This window comes from Brassica napus, chromosome C4 (assembly GCF_020379485.1).
Source record: "Brassica napus cultivar Da-Ae chromosome C4, Da-Ae, whole genome shotgun sequence".
In the NCBI taxonomy this organism is placed as follows: Eukaryota; Viridiplantae; Streptophyta; class Magnoliopsida; order Brassicales; family Brassicaceae; genus Brassica; species Brassica napus.
Genome location: NC_063447.1, coordinates 38442873 through 38469206, shown reverse-complemented (window position 1 = coordinate 38469206; position 26334 = coordinate 38442873). Strand labels below are relative to the sequence as shown.

The following is a 26334-nucleotide window of genomic DNA, read 5'->3' as shown; positions in this document are numbered from 1 at the left end:
ATCTTTGAAGACTCTGAAGAAGACGGGAGTGTATTCTTGTAGGTCAGATGTAGCCAAGGTGATCAGACCAAAAGGGCCAACCCCACCAGTCACATTTGAACCCTTCAAATTACATAAATCTAGTGGTTTTGTTGCAAAACTCGCGTCAAATGTTTCTGCCTTGTCTAGACTTCCTACGTTGAATGTCACATCCACATCAACCTGTATTTACGTTCACATTATAGGAGTCATGCTTTCATATATAATAATTTGAAGGCCAAAACGAATGTTTCATCTGGCTATGTCTTACATTAAGTATAAATTGTTGAGAATTATACATAGTATAAAAACATGATAACTACCTGGGCCGGGGTGATCCCTTGGACCTCAAAGCGTTGACCCATTTCTATTTTCTGGTTGTTCATTTGAACATTCTTTCCTCTCAACGACTCGATTTCTTCAATAGGCCAAAACACGAGTTGCTTACCACTAGAGTCAAGCAAGACCGTTCTTGGGATAAGCTGAACACCGGCCCAACCCTTCAAGGTATCTTCCACAGCACTATCAGATTCATTAGCCCAACCCCAGAGGATTCTTCTGTTCTTCGTGTCATCAAAGAATGTCTTTGACGCATAGAAGTTACCATAATCTAGTCTCAAACCATCCCAACCATCAGGAGTGGTACCATCAGGCTTGTAACGATCCTTCTTAGTATCATACGTTCCAAGAGTGTAGTACTCGTACCTGGTCAGGTCCAAGCTAACCTTCAACACATGCTTGGTGTTTGGACCGTCATAGCTGGTGTCTAAACCGGTTTTCTTGCCGATGGAAACCGGGAAAAAGTCGGGACATTCCCACATACCGGTTGCTTTTCTAGTGTGTACGGGACGTCTAGTTTTGACCCATTTCTTGAAGTCACGACTTTTGTACATATAAGCAATTCCTCTACGCTTGTTCTTTGAGCCCACAAGCATTCTCCAGTGCCCATCTTTTTTGTTGAACCAAGCAGTTGTCGGGTCACGGAAAGCGGATCCATTCTCGCCATGGTCGGGTCTTACGATAGGGTTGTCGTCGGGCTTGATCCATTTCTTGAGGTATGGGTCGGAAAGGTCTTGGGGAATGGCATAATTTTGGATCTGAGTATGGTTCTCGGTGATACCAGTGTAGAGGATAACCGGTCCTTTTCCCGGTACGTTGGTGGCTGAACCGGACCATGTACCATTGATATCAAACCATTTGGAGGGGTAAATAGCCGGTTCAAGAGCTTCCCAATTGATCAAGTCCTTAGAAACTGAATGAGCCCACACAATGTTACCCCAAACCGCACCTTTGGGATTGTATTGGTAGAAAAGATGGTAGATTCCCTTGTACACCATTGGACCTGTTTTATTTTAGAATATTGTCACATTACAATCGTATAATGGTTTTTTTATTAGTTTCAAAATATATAAAAATAAGATGGACTTACCATTTGGATCTGTCGGAGTCGAGAAAGGCCACCAAAAAGATAGTAACAAAAAACAACAAACCAAAGGAAAACAATGGTTAGAACAACAATATGTTTTGGTTACATCAACAATTAAAAACAATCATTTTCTTTTCGTTCTTATTATATTTTTCTGGAATAAATATGAAGATTGAATAACTTTTCACAGCATACCGTTAATCCAATGGCGTGGAGGTTGAAAGTGAAAGCCGGTTCTGTGAAGATGGCTCACTACCTCTAACGATGTTGATTTAGATTGCATTTTCTTGATAACTTTGTGAAATGCATTGACGCCATTGATATCATTACTGCTTATATTGATTAATACAAGCAATAGTAACAAAGAAACAATCTTTGAAGCATTCATTTGTGCATGAAACTCTATGATCACACCGATTTATTTTGTTTTATTTGATTTGTTAATAAATTTATTATGCGAGTGGAAACTCTGTGATGAAGAGAAATAGATTTTGATGCGATGTTTATAAAGAAGAGAAAGGAGGCAAAAAAAAATATTGCTTAGAACTTTGAAGATAATCTTAATGATCCGAAAAATAATCTTATTCTCACGTTAAAATTAAGTATAATGTGCCATGGCTGTTTTACCTTTCGTTGTTTTCCTTATCCATTTTTAACAACTTTTTTATTATTTCAAATTACAAGTCAGCTATTTTGGTCAATGATCCATATATAGTTTTGAGGGTTGCCAAAACAATAATGACTTGGTAAAAGTTGAAAAGACTAGATAAGACAGATAAATTAAGTAATATGCGAAGAAAGAAGTAGATAATCCAAAGTAGGATACCATCTTTGTTATTTTCCTTACATTTGATCCGTGCAGTGTTTGCAAGCTGAAATTGCATTATTTTCCAGTGTAGATCCTCTCAAATGATTGTTGTAGATAGTGAACAATCGGTAAATATGTTTCTTAAACATTCATATTTCAGTTACAAGCAAAACTACGAACGAGCCATACAATTTCAGTAAACAATTACAAAAAGTGAAAAGAACATTAATGAACCAAGAAAATCAAATCATTCAGTTCGAATGACTTTAGGTGTAGAGAAATAGCACTTTTATCTGAGGGATTATGGTTCTGTTGAAGTGCAAAGCTACAAGAACTCAGATGGTGAGGATGTGTTCTTAAAATTATTTGTGTGCTTTGATCATGTGTTGAAAAGGTCCTGGAAAGCTACATGTAGACAACTGATTTATTGATGGAACATTCTGAAGTCTAAGGCTCTTAACTAAAAGGTATTTTTAGTCATTTTACAATTTGGTTTGATTTTAGATATATGATTTTTTGGTTTGATTCGGTTGTTTTTTTCGTTCCAACATGGGAGAGGAAACTTACTTCTAAATAAAATTTGGATCTAATTATAGTTAAATTAAATTATAAGGAGTAAATCGAGGTAATATAGATAACTTTTTTTCTCTCGACAAATGTCCTCGCGGCTGTAAAGTAGAACCCACCACATCTGACACGTTAATGTTGTGAATCCAAAGTTATGAAAGCAAAATGAAACATATAGAATGAAAAAATAACATAACCAAATCCATAGTTTTTGTTTTTTATTGCTTTATGTTAAAATCCAAGGTTTTAGCAACAGAAAATCAAAGGAAAGATGCAAGAGTTTAGAGATAAACGAAGCAATATAGTGAGAGAAAGCTTGTTTGATTTTGTCTTAAGAATTCACCAAAGACACAGGCTAACTTTGGCTGGTATTTCTTCTGATCTCTTTTCTGTAATCTACTCTCTCTTTCTCCTTCTTTTCACAAATCGCAAAAGCAGTTTCTACAATTTTTTCCCAAGGTGGAAGCTGAACTTCAGAGGAGAATACTGCTGCCTCAACAGCTGATGGCTGACATACAAGAACATTGACCCAACCGCTCTTTGGCAAAAGACTGAAAGCGTCGATGATGGCTTTGTCTTTTGATAAATCTCCAACAATTAGCAACATATTAATTTGTGTACCACGATTAAACAGAGTGTCACCGTATAAGTCCACTAATATCTGCTCCAATATTGTCGTGTCTTTAGAACCGGAAACCATATATAAACATATCATCATCAAGATACAGTGACACATGTAAAAGAGAGAAAGATTAAAGAAAGGATTCAATAACATACGAGGCAGGCCACAGAAGTCAAATGTATGATAAGTAGGAACGAGTTTGTCCATATCAGTGTCGCCATATAGCCTCAAACACAATTCACCATAGTAATTCATGTTCATAAGGGTCTGGTTAACGCTCTCACTTATAACTCCTGCACCGAGGCCATCAGGTATCTGGCAAGCATTGATGTCCCAGAAGGCTATTGTTTTTGCCCCTGCGAACAGAAATGAAATAAGTAAATTACGAAATAACAATTGCCCATCGTATCCATTAGTTGGTGAAAACCTAATGGTCTAGTTTTTTCTAATCAACGAGAGATAAATTTCAAATACCAAAAAAAATAAAAAAGGTAAAAACTGAAACAATAGGCAAGATGACAGATCTAGAGAGAACTTACTGATGAATCGACCGTCCTGGAGACTAGTCCTCATAATAGACATCGGCGAATCAAGGGAGGTGTATAGGGGAGAAGATACAATACGAGAGATAAGAGGGGAAAAACGCCGTAGAAGAAAGATTACTCAGAGACTAGGCCCGGGAGTTCGGGTCTTCGGGTCGGGTTCGGACCGGTTCCTTTCGGGTCCGGCTCTTTTCAGGTCCTAAATATTTAGATCCAATAGGTATTTAAAAATTTTCGGTTCGGGTTCGGATCGGTTTTTCTCGGATCCGGTTCGGTTCGGGTCTATAATTAAAATACCCATAAAATACCCGTAATTTTTCGGGTCCATATCGGGTCCGGATCGGATTCAGGTTTTTAGGATCTGAAAAAGACACGATATACCCAATTCCATCAACTTTAGTTGAATATTTGTCATATATATCTAAAATTTTACAAAACAACTTAAATGAAACTATTAATAATTAAAATAAAACATTTTAAAACTCTAAATTTTACATTTTAAAGCTTTATATTACTTTAAAAATATTAAAAAATAATAACAAATGTTGTTAACAAAAGATATTTTAACTAAATAATAAAACAAATGTTGTTAACAAAAGATATTTTAGTCCTGGGCATTTTAACAACATTTGTTATTATTTTTTGGGTTGTCAAAACAATAATGACTTGGTAAAAGTAGAAAAGATTAGATAAGACTAACAAGTGTCGCTAGAAGCCAATTTAGATAAGACTAACAAGTGTCGCTAGAAGCCAATTTAAGACTAACAAGTGTCGCTAGAAAAGATTAGACCGGAGACAGGATTATCATTCACGGTAATATTTGTATACGCTTATAACACAGAGATCCAGAGAAGAAGTTTATGGGAAGAGCTGGTTACAGTTTCAGGAAATAGATTGGTAATGGAAGCTCCTCTGCTGGTATTGGGAGACTTCAATCAGATCAGAGTGGCTTCAGAACATTTCTCTATTGATTCATACCAGCTCCCAGTAAGTGGGATGAGGGAATTTCAGGAGTGTTTACTAGACAGCGGGTTGGATGATCTGGAAACGCGTGGAGTATTCTTTTCTTGGTCGAATGGGAGACCTCCTATTCTAAGAAAATTGGATAGAGCGTTGGGAAATGACACTTGGAGACAGAGTTTTCAGGAGGTTGTAGCGGTGTTTGAGGCGCCTGGAGATTCGGATCATGCGCCGTGTGTAGTGGATTTTGAGGTGGAACCTGAGTTTCGAAAGACAAGTTTCAAATACTTCTCTTTCTTGTCGACTCACCCTAGGTTTTTGGGAGATATCCAAGTGGCCTGGGAGGAGAGTATTCTTACAGGATCAAAGATGTTCTCCCTGAAACAGAGATTGAAAGCAGTGAAGAAGGCTTGTAGGGAAATTAATAGAGTGGGGTGCGAGAACATACAGCAGAGGGCGAAGGAGGCTATGTTGAATCTAAAGAGCGTTCAGGAACGTCTGTTAACCTCGCCTACAGATTCTTTATTCCGAAAAGAGTTTGTAGCAAGGAAGAAATGGAAGTTCTTTGAGGCTGCGCAGAATATTTTTTTCATAAGGAAGTCAAGAGTTCGATGGTTTAAAGATGGGGATGCAAATACTAAATTTTATTATAATTCGGTAGTTGCTCATCAAGCGAGGAACGCTATAAGGTACCTTGTAGATGCGCATGGTTTGAAAGTGACAAATAAGGCTCAGATCAAAGACATGGTGGTATCTTACTTCCAGAATCTACTTGGGTCTGTTAATGAGGAGGTAGTGCCTTTGACAGTGGAGGAATTACAAAATCTGGTAGTGTTTCGTTGTTCTGAAGGGGTCAAGGAGGAGATGATCAGGATTCCTTCAGTGGAGGATATTAAAAGTATGTTCTTTGATTTACCAAAGAACAAGGCGCCAGGGCCTGACGGGTTCCCAGTGGAGTTTTTTTGGGAGGCATGGAGTGTCGTAGGTAATGATTCGGTCAAGGCGGTACAGGAGTTCTTCATTGCTGAGAGGTTGCTGAAAGGTTTCAATGAAACAGCAATTGCTCTTATACCGAAGGTTGTGGGGGCGGATAAGCTCAATCTTTTCAGACCGGTATCTCTGTGTTCTACGATCTATAAGGTCATTGCAAGGCTCTTAAAGAGGAAACTACAGCTGGTTGTTGACAGTATTGTACAAAGGAACCAGGTGGGATTTGTGCAGAAGCGGTTACTCTGTGAGAATGTGTTATTGGCATCAGAGCTTGTGAATGATTTCCATAAAGAAGGAGAGATTAGTAGAGGTTGTTTAAAGATTGACTTGTCGAAGGCGTACGACAATATCCATTGGGAGTTTGTCCTTAACTTGATGAAGTCTTTTGAGATGCCAAACAAATTCATTGGGTGGATCAAAGAATGTATCTCAACTCCTTCCTACTCAGTGATTGTTAATGGTGAGATGAACGGGCATTTTGTTGGGAAAAAAGGATTGAGACAGGGAGATCCGATCTCTTCACTACTATTTGTTATGGCAATGGATGTTTTGTCGAAGATGTTGGACAAAGGAGCTGAAAATCATGTATTCAGGCCACATCCTTCATGCGAGGAGCCACTTATCACTCACCTTAGTTTCGCGGACGATGTATTAATTTTTTTGATGGATCTGAGGAGTCCCTTGCTGGTATTCTGGGGATATTGGAGGAGTTTAAAACAATATCAGGGCTGAAGATAAATAAAGATAAGACAGAGTTGCTGATCGATGGAGGTTGCTCAGTTAGATGTCAAGAGATGGCAGCCAGGTTGGGAGTTAAGCAAGGGTCTCTACCTATTAGATATTTGGGAGTTCCTCTGTCATCAAAGAAGATGAAGAAAAGTGATTTCCAGCCGCTACTGGATAAAATCTCATTAAGATTTAACTCCTGGACGGTTCGTCACTTGTCATTTGCCGGACGTTTTCAACTCATTCAGGCAGTGATATACTCCACCATATCTTTCTGGGCCTCGATATTCATCATTCCCACAGAGTGTATTAAATTGCTGGAACAAATGTGTAATGCTTTCTTGTGGAGAGGAGCTCCAACATCAGCTAGAGGTGCGAAAATCTCATGGGTATCAGTTTGTACACCTAAGGAAGAAGGAGGGTTAGGGCTTAGGAGATTGGAGGAATGGAATGAGGTGCTTGGGTTAAAGTTAATCTGGCTTTTATTTGCAGCAGGAGGATCTTTGTGGGTTTCTTGCGTTAGGAGGCATTTGATTGGAGATAGAAATTTTTGGGAGCTTCAGCCACATAGAACTGATAGCTGGATTTGGAAGAGTTTGTGTAATCTGAGATATCTTGCTCGGCCCATGCTAGTGTGTGAGGTTGGTAACGGTAGAAGTGCAAGTTTCTGGCACGACAATTGGACATCTCTAGGTCCACTGATTGATATCACAGGACCGCGAGGACCAGCTGTTACGGGACTACATGAGAATGAAGTTGTTGCGGGGGCAATTAGTAATGGGGCCTGGTGGATTAGTAGAAGCCGTAGCAGGAACAGGTTCATATCATTGTTGAGGGAATGTCTTCCGGAAGTGGCTCCTATTTTATCGTCAGAGGTGGACGATATTTATTTGTGGAAACCGGGAAATAATGCAGCGTCGAGTTCTTTCTCAACAGCTAGTACATGGGAAGCCCTTCGAACGCAAGGAGAGACAGTGTTTTGGCACAGACAAGTGTGGTTCCAAGGGAGAATTCCAAAGCATGCATTCATTACTTGGGTGACGGCTAGAGACAGATTGGGCACTCGGGACAGAATGAGAAGGTGGGGGCTGCAGGTACCTGCGGGTTGCATCCTTTGTAACGCTGCGGATGAGTCAAGGCAACACTTGTTCTTTGACTGCTGCTTCAGTGCGGAGGTGTGGTCGTTCTTCTGCGCTAGGCTCTCAATTACTCCTCCTGTGATATTTGAGGATGGGTTAAGATGGTTGAGTAACCCTTCCTCGGATGAGTTTTTGAAGTTGATCATCAAGCTTGTATATCAAGCAGCGATATATAGTATTTGGAAGGAAAGAAATGCTAGAGTGCATAACCAAAGTTTCAGACCAGCTCGGATTTTGATTGCTGAGATCAAGCAAGTAGTTCTAGCGCGTTTGGACCCCTTGTCAAGAGCTCATAACTCTCGCAGAACAGATACAACTTTGCTTGGGACTTGGTTTGGTAGATTTTGAAGTTTGTTGAAGGGTAGAAGAGTAGATGGAGTTCCTTTTTAGAGAAAGCTAGGAGATAGCTAGGAAATAGGCGACAAAAGTTTGCAGAAGAAAGTACAGGTTTGGATTCAGTCTTTATTTCTTGATGGCCCGGTTGTGGGTTTTTTTTTCCTGCAGTAGTAGAGTTGTAATCTCTGATTAAATAAATAAAGGAATTTTTATTGAAAAAAAAAAAAAAAAAAAAAAAAATTAATGTGGCCGGAGTCACTTCGAACCCATGACCTTGGATGCGTACAACATCAAGCCAAACCACTATGATACTAAGAACTTTCTGTTCAAACGTGGCCGTTTAAAATGATAATATTTGGCGGCCGCAAGCACAGGGTTCATTACCTTTCCTTTAAGGCCGGCTCTGCAAGTAATATGCGAAGAAAGAAGTAGATAATCCAAAGTAAGATACCATCTTTGTTACTTTCCTTACATTTAATCCGTGCAGTGTTTGCAAGCTGAAATTGCATTATTTTCGAGTGTAGATTCTCTTGTAGATATATATATCTTTAGTATAAAAAAGATAGTGAACAGTAGTCAGTATATGTTTTTTAAACATTCATATTTCGGTTACAAGAAAAACTATGAACGAGCCATACAGTTTCAACAAACAATTACAAAAATGAAAAGAACATTAATGAACCAGAAAATCAAACCATTCGGTTCGATTGATTTTAAATGTAAAGAAATATCACTTTTATACGAGGGATGATGGAACTGAGATCTTTCACTCAAATTTCAGTGGTTTTGTTGAAATGCAAAGCTATAAGAACTCAGATGGTGAGGATTTGTTCTTAAAATTATTTATGTGCTCTCATGTGTTGAGAAGGTCTTGGAAAGCTACATGTAAACAACTGATTGTTATTGATGGAACCTTCTTGAATTCTAAGGTTAAAGGGCAGTTTCTGGTAGAACTTGGGAGGGATGGTGATAACCAGATCTATCCAATTGAATGGGGGAAATGGCGAGAAAGAGAATACAAATAACTGAGAGTGGTTTGTGAAGAAGCTACAAGAAGACTTAGGTTTAGGTGATGAAACAAGCTTTGTGATGGTCTCAAATCAGCAAAAGGTAATGTTGGTTATTTGTTAATGCTTTAACCTTATTTCTTTTCATTTAATTCCCAATGTTATTACTTGGATGTTTGCTTTTGTATAGATTAATCAGTGTTGTGAAGAAACAATTACTTGCTGCCGAATATATGCATTGTGTTAGACACATTTATGGTAATATCAAGTCAATGTTCGGGAAGCTCAATCCAATGAATAAGTTTGTTTGGGATCTTGATTGGAAATTAAAATATAAGGGATAAATCGAGTTAATATGGATAAATATTTTTTTTTTCCCCGGCGACTGTTCTCGTGGCTGTAACCTGAGAGAATCTGAGAGCTTAATTATGACAACATATTTTCCAGCCAACAGGAGAAAAATGAAAGAGGATTTGACAAGGTTGTTTGTCATGGCGTTACTGAATGACTTTAAATCAGAAAAGGAATAGATGGCTGCTTACTTTTTGCAGCAAAGAAATCTTGCATATTCAGAGAACAATTTCTTTCGAACCGTTGAAATTTTGGGAAAGATCTCTAGAGTAAGAGATCAAATATTACCTCCAAATGTAAAATTTCTCCCACAAAAAACTAAAATGGCTTTTTTTATCATGGTTGCACCAATCAAGCAAATGAATTTTGCAATAACCAAAAATATATGTTGAAACAAGATTTGATAAGGGATACTTGGGAATCGGTTTATGGAAAAGTTCCAACTAATTATTTTGACAGAGATTTCTCTAATTGTGAATTACCAGAAGAATTTAACATCGAATCTCTTTGAGGAAAACTAGTCAACTATCTAAAGTCTTGTGGCTACATACGACTGGAGGATGTCGAGCTACTGTCTTATTTCGAGGTAGCCATGACAGATGATGTATTTTTCTCCTAAGGGTAAGCGCTTTATTTCTCTCTTTGATTTCATACCTTGATTACATTCTTATTTACAATCACACGAAGATAGTGATATAGCCGTTGATTTCATAACTTGATACTTTCTTATTTCAGAATTAACCAAAGATAAAGATACCGCCGACAAAGCAATGATTGTGGGCACTGTGGACTGGTTTCACAATTATCTTGACAAGCACCACGAACCAACGACAATGCTTGTGATTTCCGGAGATGTTGATATGATTTCTACAATAGAGCAGTTATAGCTCTCTTGGTTTCAGAGTGATTCTTGTAGTGGATAAGAATATTTGTTTTGTACTTTGACAGTTTGTTTCACAATAGGAAATTGATGATACAATATGTAGAGGGTCTGAGGAGAATTTATGTTAGAAGGAAGTGGTATACATTTGCTACGATATTTTGTGATTATTGAGTAATAGCTTGGTAATCAATTGTGAGGAAAACTAATTATGTTTGCAGCAGTGCTAGTGCACTAAAGCACCATGGAGGTTAAATTAAAACCTGTTCTGGTTTCTTTTATCTTTTAGTTTTGACAATCTAGTTTTTGGTTACATTGTGATATGTTTATGCGTAATCATATACAAATCTATTTTGACAAAAAAAAAAGAGGTCAAGTTAATAAAAACCAATAAAAAGTAAACTCAAACATGTGTGAACCAAAATTGATTAAGATTTGGTTCAATTTAAAGTTAAACCAAAATTAAATTAAACTTAAGTCTCTCCATTGATAATCAGTTTAAACTGAATTCTATCAAATCAAAATTTGGGTGACAGTACTTTAGACCAAACAAAATCAGTAGTAATCTGAAATTAAATCCAAAAATTGAAGGTTTATCTTGCATTTCTTTAATCACAGTTTAATATGCAATTTTTTTCATTTAGAGTGTTCTTTTTGAAAAAAAAAAATCCATATTTTACTGAACACCTAAGAGTGAAGAATCACATAGTGTTTGCCAAACCTCTTAAAATCACTGAGACCGATTCCATCATCAATCACCGAGACCGATTCCATCATCAATCACCGAGACTGATTCCTCCTAAAATCTAATCCATTCAATGTTGTATCTTCTTGGATTTTCCGCGTTTCACAATATTCGCTTCTCATCACTATCGTATTACACCATCATCGCTTCTCAAAATTTTGGTAAGTAATCCTCTGATTCGCTATTTGTTTAAGTTGGTTTGCGATGTATTGAATTTTATACTATTTCTCTTATAGATTGTTATTGACATGATTTGGATTTCAGTATTATGGTGAAACATGAGATAAGTAGATTGAAGAGATTTTCTAGCCTAGAGCATGTATGATTTAATGTCTTAGCTGAGATTACGGTTTACAAATCTGTATGTTGTCAGCAGGAAAAGAAAAAACGAGAGAAAAGGGATATAGACTCTGTTGTTCATTCTTCTTATTTTTGATATGCTTAAAAACTTGATTTTCAAGATAGTGTGTTTGTGAAGAGAATAAATGGAAGATATTTTCGTTAAGTTTTTGGTGACTGCATCTCTCATGGATTGCAAATCAAAGAATGAAGTTTCAAAAAGATTATGGGTGTGAAATGATGGAAGAGTTGAGAGGTTTAAGATTATACATGGGTTTAATGAGTTAGTTCTAAAGGATGTAGAGGAAAAGCTTTTCCAAAAAAAAAAATTCTTAAAGGCTTGCTGTAGAGAAGAAAATGAGTAGTTTATGAGTGGAGAAAGGTTTGATGCGGAATCGAGAAATTGAGCCGATATTATTGAACTTTTGGAGTTGAAGGGTTTGTTAAGTGAAATTTGGTTCTTTGGGTATTTTGTATCCGGCAAAAGTTTGATGAGTTTTCACGATGGTATGTGAGCTCCTTGGAACATAGAGAGTTGCAGTTTACCGGAAGGATTTGATGTCCTCACTCTCTCCCCAAACCTGCAATACTTTCTGAATGATCAGGGTCACAAAGGAAATTTAGAGATCGCAGCTTATTCAGAAAGATTCATAGATGAACTAGAGTTGATGCAATACAATGCTCATAGCATTGTGGTGAACCACACTCCGAGAGGTAACTTTTCCATCTCATTCTTTTGCTTAATACTTAATGGAAACATATTTCTTATTTTGTGTGATCGTGGTCTTTGAAATTTGATTTTTCAGTGAAATCAGTATTTAAACCTATAGCAGATAGAACTATAATTGCGGGCATAATCTACTGGGATCATGCTTACTTGGCAAAAACCAAGAACCTTGTATCATTTTAGTTATTTCGGGTGATATGGATGGTTAGAGAGCTAGGGTTCAATATCATGCTACTTATTGTTGGGAAAACATGATTTGGATGCATTGAAGATGAAGATGTTTGAGGTAAGTGTTGGTTCTTCTTTATACGAAATGTAGAGTTTTGAGGAGAATTTATGTTAAAAGTAAGTAAGTGGGGTATGCATTTGCTACAATATTTTGTGATTATTGAGTAATAGTTTGGTAATCAATTGTGAGGAAAACTTATTTTGTTTGCAGAACTAGTGCAGTGCTAGTGCAATCTTTGTCTACATCCGACTCATACATCCGACTCATATTTTGTATAACACTTGGGTCATTTGGTACCCGAAGATAATATGATCCTTAAACCATCAAACCTTATACAAATCAAGTAAACCCAACATGTGTGAACCAAATTTGATATAGATTTGGTTCAAATTAAAGTTGAACCAAAAAAAAATTAAACTAAAGTCTCTCCATTGATATCATTTAAAACTGAATTCCATCAAATAAAAATTTGGGTGATAATACTTTAGACCAAACCAAATCGGTAGTAAACCAAAATTAAATCCAAAAATCAGAGGTTTATCCTACCATTTTTTAAGCGACAATTTGATATTCATATTTATTTTCATTTTAGAGGGTTCTTTTTGCAAAAAAAAAAAACGAAATCCACCTTCTTCTGAACACCTTAGAGGGAAGATTCACACAGTGCTCGCCAAACCTCCTAAAATCACAGAGACCGATTCCTCCTAAAATCTAATCCTATCAACATTGTATCTTCTTGGATTGTCCGCGTAACACTGTCGTATTTGACCATCAATCGCTTCTCAAAATTTAGTAAGAAATTCTCTGATTCACTATTTTTTTTTTAAGTTGGTTTGCGCTGTATTGAATTTTAAACTATTTCTCTTCGAAATTGTTATTGACATGATTTGGGTTTCAATATTATGGTGAAACATGAGATAAGTACATTGAGGAAATTTTCTAGCCTAGCGAATGTCTAATTCAATGCATTTGTTGAGTTTACGGTTTACAAATCTGTATCTTCTCAGCAGGAAAAGACTAAAATAGAGAAAATGGATATAGACTCTGTTTGAGGATGATTTTTGTTAGAAGTAAGTAAGTGGAGTATGCATTTGATAGATATTTTGTGATTATTGAATAACAGTTCAGTAATCAATTCTGCGGAAAATTGATTCTGTTTGCAGCAGTGCTAGTGCAGTGAGTGTTAAAAGCACCATTGAGGTTAAATTTAAATCTGATGTTGCTTTTTTATCTATTGGTTTTTTGACAATCTAGTTTTTGGTTACATTGTGATATGGTTTTGTATCAAAGACTTTATTATCTTGAATTATGTGTAATCCTGAATCTGATTTAATTGAGTTTTAGTGTGGTTTGGGTTAAATACTGAAAAAACTTGTCCTCTACTGCTAGTACCATAACTGTTAGAAGCACCATCAAGGAGGTTGAGCAAATATGTTGTGGCTGGCTTTTATTGTTTGTTTTGACTTTTGACAATCTGCTTTTTTGTTTTGGCTCAAGACGTTTATTTTGTGTAGGCAGAGTATTGAATTGCTATAACTCTTAAATTTAAGCTTGTTCAGATTCAGCCTAAGCTGGTTCGCTCTTATATGTTACAATGACTATGATGGATTTTCAAATTGGATTCAGATTCTAAGGATTAAAAAAAAGTGAATCCGTTTGTAAGCTGGTTTGCTCTTTTATCTATTTTGGTTTGGAATAGTTTATCTAAACTGAGAAGATATATATATATTTGCTAACCAGAGTAACATTTCAAAACACACACACTCTACCTTACCAATTATAGAGGGTTTATTACCAATGAGGTTGATTTTATATTGGATTTTTTTTTTTGATTTTTACAATGACATTAAATATGCAAAGCTAAGAAAGAACATAAAATGCCCATAACAAAAACAAAAATTCCAACGAATAAGGCAAAAATCTTCTGAATCCCCCAAATTGTCTTTTGTCACTCTCCCTCAACGAGACAAGTTTCTCTTGGAACTTCCTGAGATTCTTCAAGATTCCAACTTCGGTTTTTTAACCCGCATCCTCTAAAGAGCAGTGATTGTTTCACTCAATGAGAAAATAAAACTGAGCTATCATAACTTTCACTAGCATATCACGGATTTGTGTACTTTTAAACCCAAAGATTATTGTAGGCATGGGCATTCAGGATCTCATTCGGGTGATCGGTTTTATCCATTCGGGTTTTGGTTTTTCGGGTTTATCAAAATCAGCTTCATTCGGGTTATATAAAAGTTCGGCTCGGGACCGGTTCGGGTTCTATCGGGTTCGGGTCGGACTTAGTAAATCTTCAAAGAACCGGTATAACCCATTGTACTTTCGGGCTCGGATCCCAATCGGTTCTTCAGTTTAAAAATACCTGATTTGTACCTATTTTATAACAATGAAATCGGTTCTTTGGATTTAAAATACAGTAAAACTTCTATAAATTAATAATGTTGGGACTTTGAAATTTTATTAATTTATAGAGATATTAATTTACAAAAGTTTCCTTATTTAGATTTCTTGTTTTAAGATATATTTATTATAATATAAGAAAAATATTTGATTTTAGTGTATAGACATTAATTGTTATTTTTTGAAATTTTACATTTATCTTAATTTTATTATATTATTTGGTATATATAATATATATTGCATAGAACATAAAATGTGGTTTTAGATATAATATTACTAAATCTCATCAAAAAATATTTTAAGTGTTAAGAAAATATAAAGATAATTCCTTTGTGGATATAAAATAAATAATATAATAATAGGTTCTACTTATATAAAATATGTATACATATAAATTATTTAATGGGACCATATTTTTACATAGAATTTTCTAAAACAATATTATCTTATTATTTTATCGATTCGTGTCAAATTTTGAACCAGTCCAAGTTGGGACCGGTGAAATTTATTAATTTATAGAGATTATTAATTTAAAGATTATTAATTTATAGAGGTTCTACTGTAGATGATTTGAACATATTTTAATAGCCAAAACATAAGTAAAATCGATTCAAAAATAAGAAAAAACATTAAACGTGATCATTCAAAATCAAGCGAAAGATAAACATAGTTAGTGATAGAAAGAAAATCAGACAAATGAAATCATAAAACAAAAACTAAGTTCTCATGAAATGAGAAACATTATTCAGTGAAAACAAAACCAAAATCTATAAACTTCAGTCTTCAACCGCCACATTCCACCATCAACCTTCATGTAATAGATAATTATTTTAGAAGTTCAATAATATCTTAAAGTATTTTGGATACATATTAAGAATTAAGATCATATTTGGTAGAAGTTTTTTTTTGTGATTTTAAATGTTTCGGGTTCTATCGGATATCCATTTAGGTCCGGGTTCGGTTCGGATAATACCCATAACTAGGCATGGGCATAATATCCGTAACCCGAAATCCGAACCGAACCCGAACCGAACCCGAACCGAAAAACCCGATCCGTATCCGGTCCGAAATGTAAAAAATATCCGAATGGGTCTTGTAAGGTGGTATAAAACATATCCGAACCCGAAGTGTTATTAACCGAACCCAAACGAGTAACCCGAAAAGCTGAAAAAACCGAAAAAATATCCGAAGAAACTGATCCGAATGTCCAAAATAATATACAATATAATTAAATGAAACATGAATATATACTTCAAATATTTAATTTCATATTTATTTTGATATGTTATCTAACAATAAGTATTTAAAATTTAAATAACTACCTTAAATACTTAATTATATATAAATAAATATATATTTCTTATGTTTTACTTTTAAATTTTAGATTTTATTTCGAGTATATCCGAACCGATCCAATATAACCCGAATCCGAATGATATATGATTACTTTATGGGTTCTATGATGTGATACAAAACCGACCCGAACCCGATCAGTACTTGCAAATTTACTAGAATGGGATCTAGGAGGTGTTATAAAAAAGAACCAAAATCCGAAAAACCCGATCCGAACGCCAACGGGTACCCGAACGCCCAAGCCTACCCATAACCCAAAATACCAAAAAACAAGATCCATTCGGTATTTATGTCGGGTTCGGATCGGTTCGGATTCATTTTTATCGGATCGGGTTCGGTTCGGATTTTCGGGTTCGATATATTTGCCCAGCCCTAGATTCTTGGAACATATTAAGCTCTGAGTCAGTTTCTGCGGCTTTAAGTTCCCATAAGTCACAAATAACAAATGATGGAATGTTGTTCCAAAGTAAGCTCCATCAATATCTGCAACAACATTCAGTTACGGAAACAAAAACACACTAAGATACAATCGTGCCATTTACGCAAATGATACTACTTACTGCCTTGGTTTTTAGATAGCGGGTAAGATACATCTTCGCATTTCGGGCCACAGTACTCGATCTCCGTTCCAAGTGGAAGACAAGATTGTTAACCAAACGACAAAATAAGTAAAACACACTACTAACCATTGCAGCAATTCCTTTAGTACTAGTCAAAATGTAAAAAAACATGAATCAAACCATATACATATATAAGTTTCAGCAGCTGATTTCACCATTTCATTATGTTCTTCGCTAACATCTCACCAAAACATCATTATCAAGATTTAAATGTTTTCCAACTTTTCTTATTCTTTAGACTTTGATTTTTGTACATGCTGTTTGAAGATTCAACATCAAGAACGAGATATAATATGGAACTTGACCACTTAAAACAACAATGATTGAAATCATCTTGCACATAATCCTCATATCTACTTTACATCAGAAATCATTGCCTCTCAAATTTCAAAACCCATGATCTATCATCACCTTCTGATCCACTCAGATCTGAACCCGTTTCACATCCACTGTCTAAAAATCAATTAAGAACTCAAGAGAAAACAAAAAAAATTCAATAAAGCAAACCTTAGATTCCCAAATTTTTACCTTCTGGGGGAAGCTGAGATTAAGCAGTGGAAGTAGATGAGAAGGAAAAGGGATTTTTGTTGTTATTCTTGTCTTTAGAAACGAAAAAAACCTAGCTAGTAGATGTGGATGGTGAAGATATCTCTAGTTTCTTGTTGAGTGCATCGTTGAAAACTTTCACAAAATTGCTTATATGACAAGGACATGGATTGTAAACCAAAATACATTAAAAGCTTAAAAGTGCACGACAAAAGTCTAAAAGCACTAGTTGGATTAAATATTTCGAAGATTGCCCAAACCCTAAGAAGAATCGCTCTCTTGATTCGATCTATCAGAATATCAAATCAGCTCCTTGCTGATGATGGTTATCTTGGTAACGTGTCAAGCACTGCTTATTCTGATATGGAGCAAAACTCTAAAAGACTTTGAATTTTCCTGAATCACCCTCACCATCACAACGGGCTGAAATTTGCCAATACGTCTTCAGCTTTGGAAAGGAAATACTCAAAAGTTTAGAGGAAGGAAGTCTTTTATTAGCACAGAAGACTGAATGGAGCACGCTTGGTACTTCTTTGACTGTTTAAACAACTTCTTTGCTTATTCAAGCTTTTGCTTATTCTTGATAAATGGTGAGAATTTAATATGAACTATCTTTAAAAAAAAAAAAAGAACAAGTGTTTTCAATATAACTTTAGTTGTGAATTGTGAGAAAAGGTTTCTACCACCATACAGTTTTGGGAGCTACAATCATAAGTCTCAGTCCTGCTTCAAAGCTTTTGTGATGAACGATTTGGCAACCATAATTCCAATATAAGCCAGTGTTGCGACTGTAATACCCGCTACAAGGACTGCATTGTCATATGCTGAGTGCTGGACCGTGTATACTTGCAAGCCTATAGTGTTCCAGTTGCTCTCCGTCCAGACCGGATCAACCATCCCCATAGAATCCGATGTGTTTTGGGGCAGAATAGTCCAAGCGCCATCTGCATACTTCAATCTTGTTGAATACGCTGGAACATACCTGATACGACCAGAACAACCGAATCAACCTGAAGAGAACCTAGAAAGATTCTTCCAAGACACAGTTCTAATGTGACATCACTAGCTTATGATTTGTTCAGTTTCAGGACACAAGACACAGTTCTAAGCGAAAAGAGTTTACCTGGTCGTGGAGACCACGCATGTTCCCTCCTTGTTACTCTCTGCTTTGATACACACTTGGTCGGTTCTGCTACAGCTTCCTTTTGAACAAACCGAGGTTGTGTTTCCCTTTTGGACAGATGTTTTTTCAGCCAGAAAGTTCCATAGGAATCTAGAAACGTCACCGACGGAACCAAGGTAAGGGTTGGAGGAAGGTTCTCCACTCATGACGCCAGCATAGTTGCCTGGGCAAGTGTTCGTCGGTGAAATGTAATCTTTGACCAAGTTGCATGATAGCCCCGGCTCACAAGATAGAAGACAGGCTAGAAGCTCTTCAACGAAAGAAGCATTGACATAAATAGATCCCAGAGCTGAATCTTTGTTGTCACTTGCAAGAATGTAAAGCGTACGGGCTAAAACCGAAGCAGCAGCTACTACAGATGAGGAGTTGATATTTGCTGCAATAGAAATACCAGTAAGGATCAGAAAAAGTTCAAACTGGTGTTTCAGAGCGAAAAGAAGAGACAGGTTGTGACACTTCTTCTTACACAAATCATCGAGGTGACTATGGTAGAACTTATTCACAAACTTGGTATCAAAGTCTTCAAGAACAACAGCTGAAGTCTGAGGGTTCTGCAACAATGAAAAATTATATAACTTTTTCACTCTTGACCATCTAATTTTTTTTTTTGATCAACTGTCCATCTGATTAAGAACCACATTAACATCAAGCAATAAGCATACTTTTCCTATCAATTGATGATTTCTTACGGTAAACAGAAATGAGATCAAAACACCATGCTCATATATATTTGAAGAGTTGCTTTCTCTTTCAAATTACGAATACGAATTTGAATTGTCTTTCCATCTATGTATACTTGGAAAACATATTATACCTTCTTCATGAATGCCATCGTGGATGATGGTGGTATTCCAGGGTTTGTCTTATCCGCTGAAAGAATCTTGATATTCTTTGATGCAAATGAATCCTGAGCTATCTTCAAAGCATCCAGTGTCATGTTTGTAGCAGAAGAAACCTAAAGCAGAAGACCAAATGTGGAGGTTAAGTCGCCTACTACAGATTCACATGATTTAATTAATTACGTAAGAGTTTTAGCGCATCAGGAATTTCTCACCCTGGTTTTATGAGCAAAGAAGGTATTGATCCCTCCACTCAAACCTTTCCCAACAGATCCTATTTCGAGCACCTGATAGATAATAGAAGACAGCAATTTGGGAATTGTGAAGTCACAATATCACAAGGAACACTCGGTAAGCAACAAACTTTTTTTTTCTTTGCTACTAAGGAACAAAATACGTTGCAGCAACGATAACACTTATGCAACTTTTTTCCACAAGGGTATTCATGCATGAGAGACTAGCTGTCTCTACCAACTTCCTCGGATCAAAACAAAAAATGTTACCGTTTCAATCAGGGTATCGCTAAGGCCTGCAACAGCATCTGAATGCAGATCTAGTTCGTGTAAGAACCTCCTGCTGCCAAGGTAACCCCACGTTTCTCCGGTCAGAACCAAAAATACAAGCTGCAGGATACACACGTCAAGCTATAAGAGGCACAGAACAGCGACGTGCAAGCTACAGAACAAATTCACATGGCACACTGAAGTGTTTTAGAAAGTCCTAGGTGATTATATTTATTAATTGGCACCTGCTTTTTGAGATTACTTAAACCCTCAACTCGAGAAAGAGCATCAACTGCTCCCAGAAGAGCTACCAGTCCCTGAAAATCAAATGGGTCGTTGAACACTGAATCTAAAAAGAAGAGTAAATAAAACATATACAGGTCAAGCCAGAAGCAATAAATAGCAAGATCTCACAGATATCGGTGAACCTGCACCAAAGCTCTTGTCACGGAAAAATGATGCAGAATCCATGGAGGCCACAGTTAGCACAATTGGTTTGCGATTGTTGGAAGACGAAACGTTGATTGGTGGAAGTGAGGACCAAACACTGTTCTTCATAACAAAGATATTAAAAACGAAGCTTATCCGTTGAAAAGTTATCACATGTTTTGAAATCAGACAGTACATGAGAGCAGTTAGACCTTCCAAAAATGTTACCTATATCCGCCCAATGGGAGGCAGGTTCCTTCCTGTAAACAAGCCTCCGAATTGTGTGTGCCAGCTTTGGTAGTCTAATCCATAAAATAAATGGTCAAAATGCCAGTCACAGTAAAAATTCATGAAGACGTTTGAGACTCCAGTGAGCTAGATTGCTAAAGCCAAATACCTCCATAACCATATTGAATTCAGCGACGTCACTGGTGTAAGTTTTATGCTTCATATCTTTCTTGGAAAGGAACTGCACAAATATATTAGGTTATTAACATGCAAGTAAACACTTCATTTTTAGTCTTTCCAACAATCTCTAAAACTACAGGTAGGTCATGAATTTGCCACTACCGCAAGACAAATGGAAAGGCAGTGGTTGGTTCCAATTGCACGCTAAGGAAATTAACAAACTGCACTTCAAAAGCTATAAACTCTCAGCTGCACCCAGATGCATAATACAAACACTGAAGGACCAAATTGTATTTCTATCATGATTCAGTAACCATTGTTTAGCAAAACTTCTGGAATCTAGTTCAGTCTAAAGTAAGAGTAATCATTTCACATGACATTGAGAGGCAGGTCTCATGCAACATTTTTCCATCAAGGAATACTGCTCTTAAGAGTGACCAACAGTCATACAATTATAATTTCCATAAGAATGCAAGTTTGAAGGATTACCTTCTGCACAGCTGTTATACCACTTTCTGACAATAAGTACACAGGAAAATTATAAGCTTTCCACATAATGCTTGATGCCTGCAAATAAAATGTATCATTTTTAGAATGGTTAAGAGGGCTAAAGACCCACTGCCTGCAACTATTCATAAAATTGAAACCACTTTCTTCTCCATGAAAAAGATATCATTTTACTAAGGTAGATAATGTGCGACTGTCTTATGAACTTCTTTGTAAGTGAAAATCTTAGCACATACAAGCATTCCGTTTTATACACCAAGAACAAACCACAAGATAAGGATTTATGATGTCGTATAATTCCAGTAAAAAATAGCATACAGCTTGGAAATGCTTGACAATGGATTGGTAATAACTGATTAAAATATTTTCTAACCCACATACATCCATCACAAGAAGATGTAACTTCAAAGATTCAGACAGAGTTTATGATATTATACCATTGGATTCCATTTGTACTCAACGTTTTTATATGGTGAAAACTCCGCCTGAGGAAACATTTTATCAGGGGAAAGACCTACAGGAAAGAAGAAACAAATACTAATGCATCAGGTTGACAGAATAATAGAAATATGCGGATTGGCATAGTACCTTTTAACTTTTGTTGAAAGCTAGATCCTGACTCAATTAGAACGCCACCAATTTTGCTAGCAAAACTCAAATCATTTGATACCCTGAAAATAGCAATAAATCATGAGTAATTTCTACTTTAACAGAGGGTGTACAAAATCTAATGAATCATGCCAGAAGTAAAACAGAATGCGCAATGTAGGATTCTAACGTAAATAGTTTAAGAGGTACAAAATCTAACCAATAATGCCATGACTAAAATAGTTTGTAGAATGAATTACAGGATCCTAGTGAATAGAACATCATTAGCTCCGGATGCACTAACAACAAAAGTGACTTTATTGACAGATGTTAAGCAAACACCTATTTCATGCATGGCTACATGCTTATTAGCATGGGAGTTAAAGCACTAGTCCACAGATTAAGAGATTTGTTCTAAACCGAATAGAACTTTAGCAAAAAAAAAAAAAAGAGACAAAGGAACATGCCTGGTAAAGAAATCTTCCATTTCATCAGCTGTAACCAAAACAGTGTGCGGCTCAACCAAATCTTTAACATCCTTGAGTTTAATGAGTGGAGCCACCACCTTACTCAATCCAGGATCTGAGTATATTATAAACAAAAATAAAAACCAGGGGGGGAACTAATCGAATAATAAAAGAATCTTACTGGAACAGCCAATCTCTCCAGAGAGATTGAGGAGGCGCACACAAGGATACCCATCAACAGCAACATACATAAGCTTCTGAAGGTCAGGCACAGATTCAATAGACGTTATCTCACCTGCACACACCCAAAAAAAAAAAAGAAATCTTCGAAATGGATCACACTAACAAACTAATGTTCTATCAAAAAACGATAGATAATTTGTGCTAATACAAATCAGAAAAAGGAAAACTCACCAGCGAGAGAGAACGGGAGAGGGAGAAAGATTGAAACTAGAGCAAGTGTAAAAGCAACAGCAACGAGACGAGGAAGTCCCATTGAAATTGGATGCCGCTTAGAGAGTTGGAATCAGCGGAAGCTATGTAGAAATCATCGCTGCAGAAGAAGCATTTGGTGGAGAGATCGAGAAACCCTAGTTGGGAGTTCGGAGAGTCAAGACTGAGATGTTTCGCGTCGGAGGTAATTTCTTGTGCGCAGATTAATTAAAACACATTTTTATTTTTATTTTCGACAAATGCAATAATGCCTATAAACTAAATTTTTTATTAAGATGTGGGAAAACTTTAAGAAAAATTCCTTAGATATCCCTATATATTTCAAAATAACTAAAACTAGACCCTCCCTGATTTGAATTTTTGGCTTTTGGTTATTTATTTAATTAAATAATGTATTTGTAATATTTGATGTATTATATTCATCAAGAAAATATTTTTTTTGGCATCTTAAACCATCTATTTGCGATGAATATTCGATATCATATAAAAAATTGAACAAATAGACGTAATTAGAGAATTGTAGATGATATGTTAAAACAATGGTTATTAATGTAAAATATAAAGAAATATTATATTATGACTTAGTATGGCATAAAAGATTATAAATTAGTTATACATGTTTAAAGAAAATAAAATGATTTTTAAACTTCTATGAAAAATTTAACATATAAAAAAAGGCGATGAATTAGTCATCAAATTGTAAATAATTTCATAATTTTATTAATAATAAATTATTTATAGTCTTTGTTTTTCGTCAAGATAATTATTAAATGTCCATAACATTAATATGTTAAAAAGTCATATTATGAAAGCTCATGTTGTAACAGTTTTTTTCCGGGAAGTGTAACAAAAAAAATTACATTTAAGTCTTCGTTTTGTTTAAGTTTGTATCGGTAAAAGTTTAAAAAAAATATCTCTATCTTTTTCAATGTTCAATTTGAAGCTTATTATGCGAAAATCATACGCAAATATAGGCAATTGGTTGGAATCTCTATATCTTTATATTCTTATAAATTTTAAATTTATTGTTTTCTCTTCTGCAAGCAAATCAATTACCGAAGTAATAGATCATTTGGTTGGAATCAAATCTATTCTTATAATTAGTGTAATTATGGTTACAGTTTCTATATTTAATAGGTACATTAAAGATACGACATTGAAGATATTATGTTTTGATTAATAGAAGATATTGGATTTTGAGTTTGTATTTATTGATTTGTTTTTTTTATAAAGCTTAGAAAATCATAAGTCAAGTGATTCACGTTTTCGTAAAAATAAAATTCAAGTTCATTATTGGGTCGTACTCGTACGTAATAAGCTACGTTAAATATGATGTATTTTTAGGTTCATTTAATGACATTAAATTTAAATTTGATTAAGGAAAACTTATTAATTTAACTGGAAAAGACAAACATTAAAATAGGTAGGTTTATTTAATGACATTAAGTTTAAATTTGATTAAGAAAAATTCATTAATTTAACTGGAAAAGACAAACATTAAAATAAGTAGTTTAATTTAATTCTCAGTGGTATGAAAGTGTAAATAAGTTAGAAAACTTAGGGGTATTTTTTAATGGTACTTCTCTTTTAATAATAGAGATGTTTTATTAAGGATTGGGTTTTTGGGTTTAAAATTTAGAATTTAGGGTTTTTGATTTACGATTTAGGGTTTAGAGATTAGAGTTAAGGGGTAGAGTTTTAGAGGTATGATTTCAAATTTTAAAAACTAAAAAAGTATTAAAATTTTCAAAATAAAAAACTCTATTTTGGTCATTTTCTTTTTTGAGATCTATTTTTGTAACAAAAACATAAAAAGATTTATCTGATAGAACTGCCCAAACTTTAATGTGATATATGTTTTTAGATTCTTTTTAAAACAATCAAAAAATACTTTTTTTTATTTTATTTTTGAATGACTAGAAAGTTTCTACATTTCTTTAAATTTAGGTTTAAACTAAACTAAATTAATGTCTTATTAAAATTTTAATCATAAAACGCTTTTTAACATTGTACCTTAAATTTTAGATATGAAAATTAATTTCATGACCATTTAAAATTTAATTTTCATATCTAAAATTAATTTAAGGTATAATGTTATTTAAAGGTGTTTTATGATTAAAACTTACTAAAACATTAAAATGATAACCATCACCTACATATGTGTTGCTCTCATGTTTATACATTGTATTGACCTCATGTGTTTTCTGTAATACTACTGATGTAAATATCTATTTTATTAAAATATAAATCACAATTTTTTTTCATCCGTGATTTTTAAGTTGGAACATCCTTAAAATTTTTTATTAAATGTATTTTAGTAAAGCTAATAATATATATAATCTTACTTTAATCATAACATCTTTTGATATCTTTTTATTTAAAATATAAATATATATATTAAAATTTTCGAAAATCTGTTTAAAAGATTGTAACAAAATCTGAATTTTCAAAACTTATATGTAAATATTTTAACTAATTTTGTAATGAGTTTTGAAATATTATTATACATTAATATATTTAGTTATCATTTATAAAATGAAAGATAAATATTCTATCCTATTTTTATCTATTATATAATCACATCAATCATATTAAAAGAAAATTATTATGTTGATCTAAATATTTTAATAATATATTAATTTTCAAAAAGTTTATGTAAGTATTTTCACTAATTTTTTAATTAGCAATGAACTATTATTATGCTTTAATATATATTCAGTTATTGTTTATAAAATTAAAACTAAAAATCTATCTTACTTTTATCTATTTTATAATCAAAATCAATCATGTTAAAATTATTATATTTAAATAAATATGATAAAATTATATTAAATTAATAAATTTATAAATTTTATTTTTAGAAATATAAAATATTTATGTTAAAAATCTAATATGATGACATAACGGCTTAACATTAGCAAAATATATAATACATGTATAAAAAATAACATATCTTAGACTTTTGTTTATACAATAATATATTATGTAAAATGAATAAACGTAAAAAATAGTGCTAAAAAGAAATCCAGTTCTAAAGGGCGAAATTTAATATAAATTAAATACAAAATACTTTTTAAATATGGTTTTTTCTTGCACATATTATTTTGTTTGATAACTAAATGCAACTACAATAACACAAATATATAATAAGAAACAACAAATACATGTGATTAAAATTAAAAATGTATACCACTAATGATCTAAAATAAATATATGTGCATATAAAACTGAAAATTACGCGGATCAAGATCTAGTGTGATTTTAAAACCACAGTCAGGACGAGCAGCACTGTTAAAACCACAACCAAGGGGCCTAAGGCATTCACCACCGTATAGGAGACTCGCTTTGAACCGCAGCAAACAAAGCAGCATCATTCTCTTTTCTTTATTTAGATAGACACTTCAGCCAAATCACTAAAGCAAATAGCCAATATTAATCGGTATATTCTTCCTCCTCTACTTTCTATCATTTTTTTGAGACTTGAAGATTTTGTTGGCGGAAATGGAGTTTCCTTTAACATAAGGAAGGTTATATGCCATGTTCTAAAAATCGACCGCCTAGACGGCCGCTTAGACGCTACGCGTCACTCTTCCGCCCCGATTTATGCCAAATCGGTTTAAAAA

General features: G+C 34.6%; 3 protein-coding genes across 3 annotated transcripts in view; all 3 read right to left on the bottom strand.

Moving 5' to 3' along the window:
- Positions 1-1930, bottom strand: part of LOC125574777 (beta-fructofuranosidase, insoluble isoenzyme CWINV2) — a 3401-nt gene extending 1471 nt beyond the window's left edge. The window contains exons 1-4 of the mRNA XM_048754212.1: positions 1640-1930; positions 1448-1456; positions 342-1360; positions 1-201 (exon numbers count right to left, since the gene is read on the bottom strand). The exon at positions 1-201 is cut by the window's left edge and continues 47 nt beyond it. Coding sequence (XP_048610169.1) covers positions 1-201; positions 342-1360; positions 1448-1456; positions 1640-1832 — 1422 coding nt within the window. The 5' untranslated portion in view covers positions 1833-1930. The remainder of the gene's footprint in view (positions 202-341; positions 1361-1447; positions 1457-1639) is intronic.
- A 1082-nt stretch (positions 1931-3012) lies between these two features.
- On the bottom strand, positions 3013-4179 carry LOC106393714. The gene is made up of 3 exons (XM_013834387.3): positions 3981-4179; positions 3597-3797; positions 3013-3500 (listed from the first exon to the last, which is right to left on the bottom strand). The coding sequence occupies exons 1-3, from the start codon at positions 4021-4023 to the stop codon at positions 3175-3177; spliced, it is 570 nt and encodes a 189-aa protein (XP_013689841.2). The 5' UTR covers positions 4024-4179; the 3' UTR covers positions 3013-3174.
- A 13775-nt stretch (positions 4180-17954) lies between these two features.
- On the bottom strand, positions 17955-22932 carry LOC106390678 (nicastrin). Its single transcript, XM_013831198.3, has 16 exons — positions 22673-22932; positions 22440-22553; positions 22259-22373; positions 21792-21874; positions 21641-21717; positions 21186-21263; positions 20686-20757; positions 20517-20590; positions 20274-20406; positions 20105-20176; positions 19860-19979; positions 19572-19643; positions 19332-19472; positions 18984-19068; positions 18458-18893; positions 17955-18316 (listed from the first exon to the last, which is right to left on the bottom strand). Exons 1-16 carry the CDS (start codon positions 22752-22754, stop codon positions 18052-18054), a joined length of 2019 nt encoding a protein of 672 aa, XP_013686652.1. The 5' UTR covers positions 22755-22932; the 3' UTR covers positions 17955-18051.
- Positions 22933-26334: the final 3402 nt, after the last annotated feature.

Bases quoted from the DNA above. Each gene is read 5' to 3' on its own strand.
- LOC106390678 (XM_013831198.3), bottom strand. From the start codon at position 22,754: ATGGGACTTCCTCGTCTCGTTGCTGTTGCTTTTACACTTGCTCTAGTT. The intron at 19,069-19,331 runs GTATAATATGTT...TCATTGTTGCAG, and splicing joins CGATGGCATTCATGAAGAAG to AACCCTCAGACTTCAGCTGT. The intron at 18,317-18,457 runs GTAAACTCTTTT...TGGTCGTATCAG, and splicing joins TGCGTGGTCTCCACGACCAG to GTATGTTCCAGCGTATTCAA.
- LOC106393714 (XM_013834387.3), bottom strand. From the start codon at position 4,023: ATGTCTATTATGAGGACTAGTCTCCAGGACGGTCGATTCATCA. The intron at 3,798-3,980 runs GTAAGTTCTCTC...TTCTGTTCGCAG, and splicing joins CCAGGACGGTCGATTCATCA to GGGCAAAAACAATAGCCTTC. The intron at 3,501-3,596 runs GTATGTTATTGA...CCGGTTCTAAAG, and splicing joins TGACTTCTGTGGCCTGCCTC to ACACGACAATATTGGAGCAG.